Source organism: Perca flavescens, chromosome 15 (assembly GCF_004354835.1).
Source record: "Perca flavescens isolate YP-PL-M2 chromosome 15, PFLA_1.0, whole genome shotgun sequence".
Taxonomy (NCBI): Eukaryota; Metazoa; Chordata; class Actinopteri; order Perciformes; family Percidae; genus Perca; species Perca flavescens.
This window is the reverse complement of record NC_041345.1, coordinates 14,797,940-14,814,112: the sequence shown is the minus strand read 5'-3', so window position 1 is coordinate 14,814,112 and position 16,173 is coordinate 14,797,940. Positions and strand designations below refer to the sequence as shown.

Below are 16,173 nucleotides of genomic sequence, written 5' to 3'. Positions count from 1 at the left end.
GGGATGGACAAGTGAGCAAGACTTGTGCATTAAACACAAAAGGCAAATGTTTTATAAACATTTTATTTCTCTAAATTGCTAATGAAATGAAGTGTTACAGATGGTTGTAAGATGCACTCAAGTTCCAAATAAGGGTTCATTTTCAGCGTCAGAGGTAACTTTATTGGATATTTTACAAAGGGTGGGAAGGCAACTCAGAGCTGAGAATCAGAACAAATATAGCTTCTTCTTTCTAAATCTCAATTTAAAAAAAGTCCCCTCCAGACACACACACACACACACACACACACACACACACACACACACACACACACACACACACACACACACACACACACACACACACACACACTTAACAGTTTCTTTGTTCATCTCTATTTCCTCTCTTACGAGCTCACCTACGTAAACCATTTTCATGTGAAAGTAGGAATGTTTTGCACTATTTTTCAGTTTTTTCATTCAGGTTTTCACACCAGTGACCTTAAGCCTTCTTTTGGCGGATGGAAAGCGCTAGAGTTTGGCCCCGGAGCCTAGCCGTTCTACCTGGATAGTTAAGGAGGCAGCTGCAGGGTCATCAACAAGCCAGAACAGCTCTCCGTTAGTCGGGACAACACGGGCCGCTGGAAACGCTGGACCTTCTCTACCCTCTAGCACTTCCTGCAAGAAACATAACATTGTTACATAACTCAGTATGAACCATACTTCTGCTAGGCCAGTGGGTCATAAAACTGCTGATCAGATTATTGTTTTTAGTCATCTGTAACATAATACAGGCATACATGTGTGCTAAAGTTCATGTTCCTTTCACTTTTTTAGTTTATTTTTAGTCCTGACATGGTTCTCAGCTAGGCACTGCCTATCTATAACTGTAACTGTTGAGTCATATAATTGGACCTGCAGAGTCTATCTCAGTGATTTATTGCATGGTTTTTGCATTACTCATTTTATTCTCTATCTAATAACAAATGTTTTTTTTGTCTAAACATGCCCTTGTCTGAAAGGATTTATTGTGCCATGGAAACAGGAGACTTAGGATTATGAATATGAAATGTGTTCAATGAAAGACTATATAGAAAATATACCTTTAAAACGGGTGCTTTGCTTCCGCCTGTGGATACAAAAGCCACACAGCGTGCAGAGTTCACCACTGGAAAGGTCATAGTTACACGCTGTGGCGGTGGTTTGGGAGAGTCGCTGATGGGGGCCACAATCTTCTTGGTTTCCTGAATACGGGGTACACCAAAACCTCATCATCATTATGTGAACTGTATAGCCATTAAAGTGGCAACGTGAGAACCACAACCCAAGACTATACTGCAAGTCTGCAACTGTCAAATATACAATAGAACATGAGGAAGATTGCCACACAGAGGTGTAGCAAGGGATGATAGTCCAAACCACAAATTTCAAGTTGTGCTTGAAACTAAACCTATCAATGATCCATACACGGTCATGGGAGTGTTGTGAAAAATGCAAAACACACAATGTTCTTCTAGACTAACAAAACAGGGACCACATCAAAGAGTAAAATGCCTCCATACCTTACTTAGCATGGCTGCCAGAATTAAATTAAATAATGCGTTTGATATGCCTACTGTATATTTCTACAACTGAGAGGTAGGATTTACAGAAAAATATGCAGAATGGCCAGAGCCTTGCAATTTAATGACCAGTGTCAAATGTATTTCTACATTCCTAAAATACAATAGCACTGTCCAACATGATTTTGCATGTGGATTTATGTTTTTAGATTTATGACAGTACAAAACATATGAAACGTGTGTTTTTAATGAAATATAATAAATGTATTCCAAACAAAGCTTTGACGCATAATTGGTTTAATCAACTGAATCCTCTTAAGATGTGTATGGTGAAAAATCAGAGAAGGGTGTCTTTCTGCACTCAAGACAAGACCATGACAGACATACAGTCAGACATTACAAATTCTGCCTGTTCTGACAGTTTCACTAAAGTATTGCCCTCACCTTCAGGAGAGGGTGGTCTGGGAAGAGGGAACAGGTGTGTCCATCAGGTCCCATACCCAGCAGTAACAGGTCAAACACTGGGACGTCACCATCTGGGAAGGCCTGTGTATTTGAAAGTAGCAAAACAAAACGGTAAACATTATGCAAAATATTAAAATCTAAAAGAACATGCATGGGTGACACAGTCCCAGAACAGTAAAGATGCCTGCACCTCCTTCAATTTGCGGGTATAATCCTCAGCACACTCGTTGACTGCCAGAGAGGAGTCAATGGTTAAGATCCCACTGTCAGGGATGTTGACCTTGGAGAACAACTGACCCTGGACGGAAACAAAGGCTTACAGTTGACCCCAATGTAACAGAATACCATACATTAATGTAACCAGGACACATGCAAACAAAACAGATACCTTGTACAGCCCATAGGTGCTCTCAGGATCATCGAAGGAAACCAGTCGCTCGTCACAGAAAGCAACCACCCACTTGCTGCAGTCCAGGTCTGGCAGGGCGGGCAGCTCTTTGCTGAGCATGGACACAAGACTTCCTCCAGAGAGCCCCAGGGTGAACCGGCCATGAGACATGATGGCCTTCTCAGCCCGAGATGTCACCAGTTGGGCCAGCACCGGTCCAAGCTCCGCTGAGGAGGGGAAGACCACAACTCTTCTGCCAGCCATGAGAGAGTTTTCTGAATACAATTGTTCCTGGGTAGTAAAGAGAGAGAGAGAGAGAGAGAGAGAGAGAGAGAGAGAGAGAGAGAGAGAGAGAGAGAGAGAGAGAGAGAGAGAGGGGGGGAGAACACAGGTTTTTAGCAATATAAGGAAGTCAATTACAACACCGTTTTGCAAGCCATCATGATCATGATGTGTCTGTAAAAATCATCCACATGAACTGTTTGTATAATAAAGCCCTACTTAAATATTTTGGTTAGCTTGCTACTGTTTACTTAACGTTAGGGTAGGACTGTACAAAGAGATGATAGAGCCAAAACCAGTTAATGAGCTAAGCAAACACATCTTGATTTTGATATTGCACTTGCCAGTATCGAAAATATGCAGGATAAGCAATTCTCATTTCTTAAACAAACCTGACATTTAAGCTCTCAAACTACAGCTTTCCCCCCGGCCCCAAAAAAGTGTCCTTACTTTAGTGGGAATCTCAACAGCAGATTGTCATGAGGAGGAATTTCAGTCGGCAAATGTAATTCGACGCGCTATACTTCCTGAAAACGTTTTCTCACCAGCCAATCACATTCTATGTTTAGACCGCACTGCATTCTGGTCAGTGGAGTCCCCAACTAAGTAGTCTCGCATAAGACTGTAACACTCATAAACAGTCTATCTATGGTAACACTCTATGATACGAACTCATCTCATCGACCAAGTTAAAAACAACAGGCGATTATCTAAACACCAAGGAACATGTGGGGGGATTTATGTATGAAAGTCAATGAAGAAGCGATGACAATATTACAGCTCGTGTAGTTTTGTGTACGGCTGCTGTGCCTCCTCCCAGCCGGTAGATGGAAATACTGTATCCGTTTCAAGCACTTGAGTTTTGAGACACTCGCCTATCTTGCTGTGGACATGCACACAGCCATTCGTGTATTACGTTTGAACTATTTTACCGTGAACATTAAGAGCTTCTTGACAGCAACGACTCGTCCGTGTGCATCTCCGCGCCCAGCAGAAATCTATCCGAACCATGTCGACAGTCTTCTCTTTCCAGACACAGCTCGTCTCCATCATGGACGCGTTATCCAAAACAGCTGTAATGGAAATAAGCAAACTGGTCGACATCGAGTCTAAGATGCTAAAAATTGAGATAACTCGAGGGCGGAACGAAATAGCCTCGCTCACAGAGAAACTGCAGCTGATGGAGAAATTGCTTCATCTTGCACAGGGGGGCAGGCAGGACGCAGCCGCATCCTCAGTGCTGAGGGACGGTTCAGAGGAGGGAATATTGGAGTCTGGCAGAACAAGACCTGCCATAAAAAGGTAGGCTTGTTGATTCCTGTGTTTGGCCTGCAGGTAGATTTAGTGTTTGTGTTGTGCTTGCACCGTGAATTCATCTCCATTCAATCATGACTATTTGCTGTTAGACCCTGCCTGGTGTATTTAATCGAAGTTTGTATCCTAGTGAAAGTCTGTGGGAAAGCACAAGTTCCTCCAATGAGATGAGCAAGTGGCATCATCTTCAAACGGAAGAGCATGCCATAACTGAAGTAAGTCCTGCACTGATCATATGATGTCACTATATTGTATCATGTCATTTGTAACAATGCAATGCACTGTTCTCTCACTAGCTCCCAAACCCACTGAAAGAGCAGCCTGAACTGATAGTGGTAAAAGAAGAGCCGACAGAGGTGGACAGCAGAGACCGTGAACAAGATATTACAAGTGAAAACAGTGAGTATCAAATACATGTTTGGTTTCACGGCAATTGTGTCAAACACAGTACAAATTCTGGCTCAGGAAAATTAGGGTCAATAATATTCAACATTTTAACAAGCTCATATAATGCTGTCAACAGGAAGGAAAACATTCACAGACACCGGGAAGAGCCCAGAAGTGATGCAGTGTCTCAAACCCGTTCCAGAACGTCAGCAGCCTCTGTTTAATGACAGCTTTGTGACAATGAGCACCCAGCCGTCTCTCGCTGGACCAGGGAGGAAGGAAACACAGTGGAATCCACAGCTTACACCTGCACACACAAACCTAGTGGCTGGGAAAAGCATGGCTCAAAATGTTGCCTCCCAAAGCTTAAGTGTGCTCAGGAATATGAAGCTCCACAACTTGAGGAACTCCGCTGCAAAGAGGTTTGGCTGCTTGCAGTGCGGCAAGAGCTTCAGATGCTTTAGCCAGCTCGAAATACACCAGAGAAGTCACACAGGAGAGAAACCGTTTAGGTGCACACTGTGTGGAAAGAGATATGCACAAAAAGGTCATCTGTATACACACCAGCGCACACACACTGGGGAGAAGCCCTACCGCTGTCCTATTTGTGGAAAGGGCTTCATTCAGAAATGCACTCTCGATATGCATCAGCGTACACACACCGGAGAAAAACCTTTTGTTTGTATCAAATGTGGCAAGGGCTTTACCAAGAACTGTAATCTGAAAAAACATCTCGCAGTACATCTAGAGCCTAGTTTGAACATGTATGGTAGTGAATCTAGTGTACCAACATTTAGTGGGACATTCATAAATGGAACCACTTAAAACAGCCAGTCAAATGTAACTTCTGCTGTTTGATTGAAATAGTTTGTGCATAATAAATCCAAATGCAAATTTGAGTGTATGTCATCTTCTTTTACTGTTCAAATGGGATGAACATGTGCACTATGTGTTATCTGCTACCCTTCTAAGTTTCAACCAATCCCCTCGATAGTGTGCTGCAGTATAAATACTACACACATATATTACAGTATAAAAACAACTGATGAATGAACTAATCACTCTTGTTTTATTGATAGTTGGCAATGCCTAAAAAGAAAATAACAGCCCAAGTTGCAGTAATCTAGAGGCTAGAATCAATATAATAGATGTTTAGAACATATATATGGGATATGTCTTTAGATTGGCCCTACTTGACTTGGGTCTTGTTTGTGGCACATCAACACTTGAAACTTGGGACCTGCAAAATAAAATGGTTTGGTCCCAGACACATCTGATTACTGAGACCATGTTGTGACATTGATTGATTTCTGGATCAAGACGATAAAATAGTAATCAAAAGAATAACATGCTAAAGTAAAATACTTATTTCTGTAAAAACTATCCATCAATAAATATTCACCTTGTTCCATAAAAGCTGCTTGACCTGTGTTTTAAAAATCTAATCAATGCCATGATACCAGTGTAAAAGAAATAATTTTTAATTGCATTATTAGCTCTAGGAACTATGCAGGAGTGGATGCTGGCCCTAGTATTATGACTATGCTGCATATGGACCATGGTTACATTAGAGCATAAATATTTGGGGGCACGACCATTAACAATGTTAAACATATGGTTCAGCTTAAGTTGTTCTACTTTTAGATGCACGGGATATATGATATGGTTGGTCACTACTTTCATATATTTATTTAAATGAAACAAATATTCACCAGAAGTTCTAGTATTCCATCGTGTCTTCATTGTTGGTTAGACTAATAATGATAATGAGTTGTGAATATTGATCAATAACTATTAGCCGAAATGAATGGGCGTTGCAGTTCCTCACAGCTGCCACTAGATGGCAGTGAACCCCTGATTTTAAATGATGTCTAGCAGAAGAATAAGAACCATGCTAATAATGAGTTGTACATATTGATATTAATAACAGTACTATTGATAGTAATTGTGTGTTACCAAAGTAGACATATGTCTATGGTAACCAACAAATTGAATGTGCTTTTGCAGTCCCTCCCTTCATTTTCGTTTCATTGCAGAGCTGTGTAAACAAAGGGTAAAATAAATGTATCATGTATTATTAAAAAAAAAAATTATATTACTAACATGACTTAATCTATCTATATGATTCCCACTAAAGTAAAAAACGTTTTTAATCTTTCTGGGTAAAAAAATTGTTTTTATACTGTGCTGCTTTCGGTGATCCTCGTAATCGTTAGTACGCGAGCATTCAGTTTTCCCACAATCCCTTGCTGCCACCTATAACACATAATTGCTTTAGGAGCAACGCTGTTTCGTTGGGAATCTTGCCAAAATTTCGAAATATTAAGCTCCCCTGTCGAGATGATGTGCGACACCACAAACCGAAGTTTTCGGGCGCAGTTAGCCGGCGTCCTGGACAAGCTAACGAAGGCGGCTTTGGTTGAAATAGGCAACCTCGCTGACGAATGCTCTTCCGTCCTTCACACCGAGATATCCCTGCACAAAACGGAGAATGAGGCGCTGAAGAAGAGATGTTACTTACTGGAGGTCCAGCTGAGAGCAGCGAGGGAGGCACAGACCTATCCTGCACACGCCAACAGTGTCAGCCGCCGACACTCTGCAGGTCAGGATGGTCCGTAATCTGGTTTGTAGGTTGCCATAGCGCGGAGTAATCTGTATTTGTGTCATAGCATGCTAACGGTAGTTAGCATCGTTGTAGACCACAGCCACCTCAACTCAGATCTTCACATCATTATAAACACTAACTCATGCTGTTGTAAGTTGTATTTGATCTTGATTACATATATAGGAGGACCACCTTTCACATCTGCTCCTTTTTCCAGATCGGCAGCAGCCAGCTATCGACGGAGTTTTTGGAAAGGACTGGTGCATGGATCTGTGGAGAGAAGAAAAACTCCCCTCTCAAAGAAAAGATACAGTGGAGCCGGCTGCTACTATGACAAGCATGGGGATACAGGTCAGTGAATCATCGACCAGCTGGTGTTTTTTTTTTTCTCAATGCAATCTGACTGAATAATCGTTGTGTTTACATGTCTTGTTGACAGGCGATAGACTTAATGGAGAGAGAACCTGATCTCATCTTTGTCAAGGAGGAGACATATGATGACCATCCAATTGGCCAGCAGATGAGGCTCACAGATAACAGAAAAAGTAAGTTTGGATAAAAAAAAAAATAATAAAGTCATTATAATTTCAATAGTTTGTGATTTAACTGCCGTATTCTCATTTGACAGTTGTTGGGATTTTTGAGGAGGACAGCATGCTTCATAGATCTGTTGATGAGCTGCAGCTTCACTCAGGGGAATTAAACAACTTCCCCATGACGGCTGACAGTCAAACACAACAACAACGCACACAGCCAACAATTATGGACAAGTTGATAGATGATGCAACAATGTGCACTTTGGTTGACAACACAAATCCTCCTTCAGCCACCGCCGAATACTCAGACTTCACGAACAATATCCACATGAATGCAACCAAAGAACTCACTATTCAGCCAAAACCTGTGAAGCCAACAAACCGGTTTGAGTGCTTATTCTGTGGGAAAATATTCAACTATCTAAGCAGTTTAAAAGTCCACATCAGGCGACACTCTGGTGAAAAGCCGTTCAGCTGCTCAGTTTGCGGGAAGCGGTTTGCTCAGAAAACGTACCTGAAACTGCACCAGCGTGTGCACTCGGGTGAGAAGCCTTACAGCTGTCCAGACTGTGGAAAAAGTTTTTCCCAGAAAAGCTCTCTGAACATACATCTTCGAACACACACCGGTGAAAAGCCTTATAGCTGTGTGGACTGTGGGAAATGTTACGCATACAAGTATGGTTTAAATCACCACCAGTGTTTCAATTGACTGATCAAACCATGTGGTTGTTGGTAAGAAGTCTAACTCTGGTCAGAATTGCTTCTACTAAAGTGCTCTCTGTATTGCTCAATATGTCTATACAAAACTCAAATGTGGATGGAAAATGTAGATATGAAATACTTCCATCTATATCAAAAAAAGGCTTATTGTATAGCCTGTTGATGGTGCTGTGTTTGATGTGTTTTTAGCTTTATGGCTAAGAGAAGTGTGGCAGCAGCCAAACAAGGTTACAGAGAATATCTGTCTGACACTAGAAAGTGCACCATTTGAGTTGGTGGGATTCAGTTAATTTCATTGCTTAGGGGGTTCATTGTTGAATTTGTGTCATGGATGACATATTTGCGGCTTACATTTACTGTGAGGCGCTCATCCAACCTATGACAAAAAAAATACTTCACTTTTATCCATTGCATGTCGTCCTACGTTTGGGGTACCATTATACATACCTCATTATCATGTCTCATACCGCAAACGGCCTGTGTCAAATAATGCCAAAATACTTACTTTGGACAAGTGCTCCATTGCTTGCACACATGTAGCATAAATCTTCAAAACTACCTCTTCACAACAATGTCAAAGTAAAACAACTCCCTCGGTTTGCTTCGTTGCCCAAGTCTCAGCGTTGCTTTATATTTAGCATATGTCATGCCTCATTTCTTGGTATTTAAGTGATAGAAAGTGGGTAGCTCTATCTCTTTGAAAAACACAGCTGTTTTGAAATGTTAATGTGTGTTGGTTACATAATATTGAAATGACTTCCAGAAAGGGTTCTGGTTAAAATGGTGTTACTGTTTTAAATAAATGTATTTGTATGACTACATCATGTGTTCTCAATGTAGTAAAGCCAAATGTCATTGTTTTTTCTTCTAAATGTGACGCATTTCTGCTCTAGAAATCATATATATTTTATTCTGTACTGTGTCAACACACCTAAATAGAGCAATTATCTGTACTAAGCATCAATTTTGCCTGTAATGATTTCCTTGAACAGACCACACTGACTGAATGAGAGAATAATCCCTGCCCAAGAAAGAAATCTTGTGCTGTTGATTTTTTCTGCATGACCCTTACAGAGCCCCATCGGATGTGCATTGTTCATGTATGTAAAGACTCCACTGATGAAAATGAATTAAGACAACTTTGTTTAGATTAGACAAAATAAATAATTCACTCTTTCTTCCTTCTTTAAAAAGGAGAGTTTTATCAAATAAAAGTTTAATTAAATGAACATTCATGTGTTTTATTGTTGAGGACAGAAACAACTAAAACACCGACGTGTTTTCACTTAAGCACTACAGTACAGACTACAAGACATCACAAACATGACATTAACTGCCCTAACACTAATGTGAGAAGTAGTACACAAATTATTTCTCTTCTTGCCCCACAATCAGGCCCGGACAGGTTTTAAGCCTTTAAAATGTCTCCTAGCTATCGAACCTTAATGATTTATGTGTGTCGTTAAATGATGGCTGAGGTTGATCTTTTGCGTGAATGTCTTCCCACATTTAACACAGCAGAACGGTCTCTCTCCAGTATGGATACGAAGGTGACATTTCAGATTGCCTTTCTGGGTGAACCCTTTACCACAAAAGCTGCACCTGTAAGGTTTCTCTCCCGTGTGGACAACATAGTGAATCCTCAGAGCTGATGGGTTTGCAAAGGTCTTCCCGCACAGCTCGCATGATCTACTGACTCTCTGAGAGGCAACTGGAGGCACGCAGGTGTGCAACTTGTTGAACTTGTTCCTGTGAGGAAAATGCTGCTTACAAATGTTGCAAAAGTTGGACTTGTGGGACTTCATGTGCAGTGTTAGAGTGCCCTTGTGGAAGAATGTCCTGCCACATATTTGACATGTGAATTTGTCTGGATCTCTGGCGGTTTCTACATTAAATATATAACAGTCATCATGTGACTCTTTATCCAGATCAGTGCTGTTTTCAGAGTTGTTTGCAGGTGATGGGTGCTGTTTGTTGTGGCTGGGCCCATCTGCAGCTTTCATTGTTGGCTCTTGCGGACTTCCTTCAACAAATTGTAAATCCTCATCATAATTATCATTATCATCCTCTTCAATTGGAATGATATGAGTGCTGAAGGCCTCCTCTGTGTCATTGATGGATATCAACTGTATGGTCGGTTCTTCAGTACCACCTGCACACACAACCTGTTCTCCATTCTGATCAAATGACAGGTTGCAAGTGCTTCCTGAGTAACTGACTGACAGTTGCTCTGGTTCCTCAGCTATGCTTTCTTCATGTTCTGTTGCATAAAAATACAAAGTCAGACACTCAAAAAGCATCTAAAGCTGCTAAATCTGCATTGTGTATTCCATCGTGCCAACACTCCTTCACTCTCTTACCTTCTGTACTAAGTGTTTCCTGCAGGCAGCTGTTGGCAGTGTCCTCCACATAATCCTCCTGTTTGATCTCAGTTACAGTAATTTGGTTGGACAGCATCGTCACAGACTGCAAATTAGAATATACAAATATATAACCTAAATTACATGGTTCAGAAATTTATCAGGGCATCTCTACACTCCCTCTCTCAATTACGGTTGCTTTTCAATGTTCATCGGCAGAGTGTTAGATTGCAATATTAAGAACATGGAGATACATACAGTGTATAGTATATATATATATATATATATATATATATATATATATATATATATATAGATAGATATAATATATATATCATTATAGTATTATTGTACACTTTATATCACCTTATAATATAGTGTACAATAATACTATAATAGGTACAATACAATACCTTTACAATAAAGGGTACATATCACTTAAGTAATGCTTAACTAATGATGATTTAATGTATGAATTATTACAGGATGTATCATGGATTCCTGTTGCTCACCATTAACAAATGATCAAGTCACTATGACTTTATGTAATTAGTTCACACCATAGACTGTATACACTTGATAGATCATCAGTTAAGGAAAGTTGATTCACAATTATTTTATACATTCATTGGTATGCAACCAAAATAACTTGATTTCTCTAACATAATACTTTATTTCAGGACCAGTGAAGTGTAGCACAGTAGAGAAAGATGCACTAAACCCACAAATTAATGCATGTAGAAAGTAACTGTGACTTTACATTAACTAATGTCTAACATCTATTAAGTGTGAATTAATCACATAAAGTCATAGTGACCTGATCTTTTTTTTTTTATGGTAAGCAACAGGAATTCATGATATATCCTGTATTAATGAATGCATTAAATCACGAGCCACGCGATAGTTAAGCATTACTTAATCATATGATTTATGGACTTACTTATTTATAAAGTCGTACCAAACATTTGATAGCTCTATAAATCTTCCTCTTACTTCCTCAGATGACTGTGGTGAGTCTCTCTCCACACTGTATGGGTCTCTGTCTTTCCAGAGATTCACACACCAATCTTTTCCAAAGATCCCCTCTATGGTGGGCGACCCGGACACTGAGAAAACGTGAAACAATTAAGGTAGAACAGGGAAACACATAAGGCAACACAGAAACAATGCAGATGATTTCTATTCAAATCATCTGAGCGGTTTACCATGAGCGTCCCCCCCGTCTCCGTGGCAGACGGTTTGTACACCTACGCTGCGATAACTTTTACACAACCTGGGAGAGTCGCTTCTCACAATCGTCGCTTCGCACTCCAAACTGTTTACTTTCTCTGCCAGCGCGGAATTAGCAACCAGGAGCTGAGACAAGCCTAGCCGTAGCTTAGCCGAGTCTTCGTCCACCAGCTTGCAGACTTGACTAAGGGCAGACCTGGCCATCGTCTCCATGATGGCGGAGAGCTGTGTGTAAAAAGAGAGGCGGCTCGCCATCGCTGATGCTGGCTGTAACAACAACCCTCTTCACCAGCTAAAGAAACAAAGTATGAGTAGGCTGCAATTCAACAAGCGACACTGTATTGAATGCATTAGCTGGCTGCACACGTAGCTAATGAAGCTAATTTGAGCTAAAGCTACTCGCAAACAAAGCGGGACCCAAATAAATGTAGCAACCGTGACGTGTTTCCGGCGGATGTAACCGGTCAGCTGCGTTGGATTACAAGGCTTCCTGGTTCGCGAGTGAAATCGATGTGTTTTCTCCGTTTTCTCTCATAAATTATCATAAATGCAGAGTGCTTTCTCTCGTATCAACGTACATTTCAGTCGACACGATCCGGTACAACCGCAGCTACGAACATGAACACGGAGAAGGACTTTTCGCCTCTGACGCCCAACATTGTCAGGGCTTTGAATGACAAACTGTACGAGAAGAGGAAAGTCGCGGCACTAGAAATTGAGAAACTGGTGCGGGAGTTTGTGGCTCAGAACAGCTCTACTCAAATCAGACATGTTATCCAGATCCTGGCCTCGGAGTTTGCGCTTTCCCAGCACCCCCACAGCCGGAAGGGGGGTCTCATTGGACTGGCAGCTTGCTCCATCGCCCTCGGCAAGGACTCGGGTCTGTATCTGAAGGAGCTTATTGAGCCGGTACTCACGTGTTTTAATGACTCAGACAGCCGTTTGCGCTACTATGCCTGCGAGGCCCTCTATAATATAGTTAAGGTGGCCAGGGGAGCTGTGCTGCCCCACTTCAACCTGCTCTTTGATGGTCTCAGCAAGCTTGCAGCAGACCCAGACCCCAATGTGAAAAGTGGATCGGAACTCCTGGACAGACTGCTGAAAGACATTGTGACAGAAAGTAACAAGTTTGACTTGGTGGCATTTGTCCCCCTGCTCAGAGAGAGAATCTACTCCAATAATCAATATGCTCGGCAGTTTATTATTTCCTGGATCCACGTTCTGGAGTCTGTGCCAAACATCAACCTGTTAGAGTACCTCCCTGAGATCCTGGATGGGCTCTTCCAGATCCTAGGAGACAACAGCAAGGAGATCCGTAGAACGTGTGAGGTGGTGCTTGGCGAGTTTTTGAAGGAGATCAAGAAGACGCCCTCCAGTGTGAAATTTGCTGAGATGGCCAACATCCTGGTCATCCACTGCCAGGTTGCGGATGAAACAAAACTCACAAACGACCTGATCCAGCTTACGGCTATGACCTGGATGAGAGAGTTTATCCAGCTTGCAGGCAGAGTGGTTCTCCCCTACTCCTCTGGCATCCTAACTGCAGTGCTGCCTTGCCTTTCCTACGATGACCGAAAGAAGAATACCAAAGAAGCAGCCAGTGCCTGTAATCACAGTCTGATGAAACTGGTGACTCCTGAGGATGACGAGGAAGAGGAGAAAAGTGGAAATGCAGGTTCCGTGGAAGACGGCCAGCCGAAGACGGAGGCGGACAGCAATGATATGCTGAATGCGTCACAGGAATCTGTTGGTTTCAGTAATATCAGCTTCTTCACTCCGGCGAGCGCTGACAGGCCTCAGGTCGTTCTGGACCTGGACGGTATTGTTCAGGTGTTGGACCGACACCTCCACGACTCGGCCACTGGCATGATGACCCGCATAGCTGTGCTCAAATGGCTCTACCATCTCTACATCAAGACCCCACGCAAAATGTTTCGCCACACGGACAGCCTGTTTCCCATGCTGTTGAAAACGCTGTCTGATGAGTCTGATGAGGTGATACTGAAAGATCTGGAGGTGTTAGCTGAGATAGCTTCATCTCCTGCTGGCCAAACGGACCAAGTCGGCTCCTGCGACAGCACTGCCAATAAACTGGAGCTCAAGGTCCCAGAGGGTGCCAGGCCAGGACAGCAGCCCAGCACGGACTCCAGAGCGGTGGACTCGTCCCCCTCCACACCCAGTATGAACTCGTATTTTTACAAGTTCATGATCAACCTGCTGAAACGCTTCAGTCTGGAGAGGAAGCTTCTGGAGAACCGAGGCGCTTTCATCATCCGGCAGCTCTGTCTGTTGCTTCATGCGGAGAACATCTTCCACTCCATGGCGGACATCTTGCTGAAGGAGGAGGACCTCAAATTTGCATCCACCATGGTTCAGACGCTCAACACCATCCTGCTCACCTCGGCGGAGCTTTTCCAGTTACGCAACCAGCTGAAAGACCTCCGCACTCAGGAGAGCTGCGCCTTGTTTTGCTGCCTGTATCGTTCCTGGTGCCACAACCCCGTGGCCACCGTGTCGCTCTGTTTCCTCACGCAGAACTACAAACACGCCTATGACCTCATCCAGAAGTTTGGAGATCTTGAGGTGACCGTAGACTTCCTGATGGAGGTCGACAAGTTGGTACAACTCATTGAAAGTCCCATTTTCACCTACCTGCGCCTACAGCTCCTCGATGTGGAGAACAACCCTTACCTGATAAAGGCCCTGTACGGCCTGCTGATGCTGCTGCCACAGAGCCAGGCCTTCCAGCTGCTCTCCCACCGCTTGCGTTGTGTCCCCAACCCTGAGCTCATGAGGACTGTGGATGAGTCCAAGTATATGGACTCCAAACACCAAGTGGTCTCCAAACGTGCCTCTCACACTCAGATGGATTACAATGAGCTGCTCCAGCATTTTGACCGTGTTCAGAGCAAACACCTAGAAGTCCGACACCAACGCTCTGGACGTGCCTCTGATCACCCTGACAGGAAGCTGATGTGAAGTTACTGTGTCATAGTGACCTCTGGCCCTTAATGGAGAGCGAGAGGAGGGGGGGAAAAAAAAAATATGTTAAGGACAAGAACAATATATCTATGTTCTGTAAAAGATTACGATGTTGAAGCCAAAAAGTATTAATTATGATTTAAAAACTCTTATCTTATCAGAGCACCGGATTGTGAAGAAACAATGATTTGTTTGTAAATTGAGAATGTTATGTAACAGGAAAAAAAAAACATTTTTAACAGAAAAAAAAATGTAATACACTTCACACATGCAATTGAATAGTGACTACTTTTTGTGAAGATTTGAAGAATGAACATACAATCTCATACATCATAATTAGAGTGGCGGCTTCCATGCTAATTGAAATGTTCACAATGTTTCAAGTGAATCTGACATGGATTATAGTGTTTAATAGCACACCTCTGTCATTTAATGTCCATGTGAACCACAGTATTTTCATGGTGTATCCTGTTGAGCAGTATGAATAGAGCATGCATCCAGGGTTGCCTTAATCTCTTATCAGCCAGAAAAAAAGTTTAAACTTTGGAAGCCATCGATGACTGAAAACTGGCACTAATTCTGGGTAGGTCCACACCTCCAGCTTTTAATTCCATTTCGTTCTTATATATTCTTCAGCTAATGTGTATTTCTCCTTGTACAGTATTTGTTTGTCTTGCATTCTTGAAAAAGATTCACACTTTTGTAATTGCTGTGTGAAAATCAATAAAGTGGACCACGTGATTAAACTTGTTTCTATATCTGTGTATTAACCAAAACTTATGTCATTAGAAGTACTAGTTAAAAGTGTGTCTGAGGGGAGAAGAAAGCAGCAGACACATACTACTAATGACCCTGTTCCTGCCGGTGTTACAGTACATGCTGCATAACCTGCAGCCTTTTGAAAATGCTCCAGTCAATTATTATAATTGGGCTTATTGGGTCAAGCTCCTAATGTACACTATTAAATCATTTTACTTCTTTAAAATGTGTAAATGCATTGTGTTCACTTTGCCTAGGTTTCTATTGTGATTTATGATTATGTAATACAGACTCTATGGAAGCACAGCAAATAGCTTTTAAGAGGGTTTCATTTTATCTGTTTAAATGCTTATTTAATCTTTAAAATAGACCATACACAGTTTTGACTGTACTGAAATTTACACAAATATATGTACATTAAAAGGAATTTTATCTTATACTTGTTTTTACTTGCCCCAAAAGATCCAGTGACAGTAACCGAAGACCACTTTCCTTATTTAACTACATGGAGGCATAAAACTAATTTAAACTCGACTTTAACATAAATAAATACTATATTACAAGATGACCTGCATTGATTTCAATGGAAGAGTGCTATAGAGCT

At 41.9% G+C, this 16,173-nt stretch overlaps 5 protein-coding genes across 8 annotated transcripts; 3 read left to right on the top strand and 2 right to left on the bottom strand.

Annotated features, from left to right (window-relative positions):
* Positions 1-135: 135 nt before the first annotated feature.
* On the bottom strand, positions 136-7,282 carry pgls (6-phosphogluconolactonase). 4 transcript variants are annotated; one of them, XM_028598604.1, is made up of 7 exons: positions 7,175-7,282; positions 6,899-7,029; positions 2,395-2,685; positions 2,197-2,304; positions 1,986-2,087; positions 1,083-1,223; positions 136-657 (listed from the first exon to the last, which is right to left on the bottom strand). In XM_028598604.1, the coding sequence occupies exons 3-7, from the start codon at positions 2,656-2,658 to the stop codon at positions 511-513; spliced, it is 762 nt and encodes a 253-aa protein (XP_028454405.1). In that variant the 5' UTR covers positions 2,659-2,685; positions 6,899-7,029; positions 7,175-7,282; the 3' UTR covers positions 136-510. The 4 variants fall into 4 exon arrangements, with proteins under 4 accessions (XP_028454405.1, XP_028454406.1, XP_028454407.1 ...); XM_028598605.1 differs by lacking the exons at positions 6,899-7,029; positions 7,175-7,282 and adding an exon at positions 3,069-3,738; XM_028598606.1 differs by lacking the exons at positions 6,899-7,029; positions 7,175-7,282 and adding an exon at positions 3,074-3,738.
* On the top strand, positions 3,290-5,276 carry LOC114568918 (zinc finger protein with KRAB and SCAN domains 1). Its single transcript, XM_028598583.1, has 4 exons — positions 3,290-3,978; positions 4,121-4,205; positions 4,287-4,389; positions 4,514-5,276. The coding sequence occupies exons 1-4, from the start codon at positions 3,686-3,688 to the stop codon at positions 5,200-5,202; spliced, it is 1,170 nt and encodes a 389-aa protein (XP_028454384.1). The 5' UTR covers positions 3,290-3,685; the 3' UTR covers positions 5,203-5,276.
* Positions 6,604-9,442, top strand: LOC114568920 (zinc finger protein 846-like). Its single transcript, XM_028598588.1, has 4 exons — positions 6,604-6,979; positions 7,200-7,333; positions 7,422-7,527; positions 7,611-9,442. Exons 1-4 carry the CDS (start codon positions 6,718-6,720, stop codon positions 8,225-8,227), a joined length of 1,119 nt encoding a protein of 372 aa, XP_028454389.1. The 5' UTR covers positions 6,604-6,717; the 3' UTR covers positions 8,228-9,442.
* LOC114568912 (zinc finger protein 350) lies at positions 9,411-12,385 on the bottom strand. Its single transcript, XM_028598570.1, has 4 exons — positions 11,804-12,385; positions 11,592-11,704; positions 10,599-10,704; positions 9,411-10,498 (listed from the first exon to the last, which is right to left on the bottom strand). The coding sequence occupies exons 1-4, from the start codon at positions 12,081-12,083 to the stop codon at positions 9,681-9,683; spliced, it is 1,317 nt and encodes a 438-aa protein (XP_028454371.1). The 5' UTR covers positions 12,084-12,385; the 3' UTR covers positions 9,411-9,680.
* Positions 11,738-15,556, top strand: vac14 (vac14 homolog (S. cerevisiae)). The gene has a single exon (XM_028598553.1). It carries the CDS (start codon positions 12,447-12,449, stop codon positions 14,805-14,807), a length of 2,361 nt encoding a protein of 786 aa, XP_028454354.1. The 5' UTR covers positions 11,738-12,446; the 3' UTR covers positions 14,808-15,556.
* Positions 15,557-16,173: the final 617 nt, after the last annotated feature.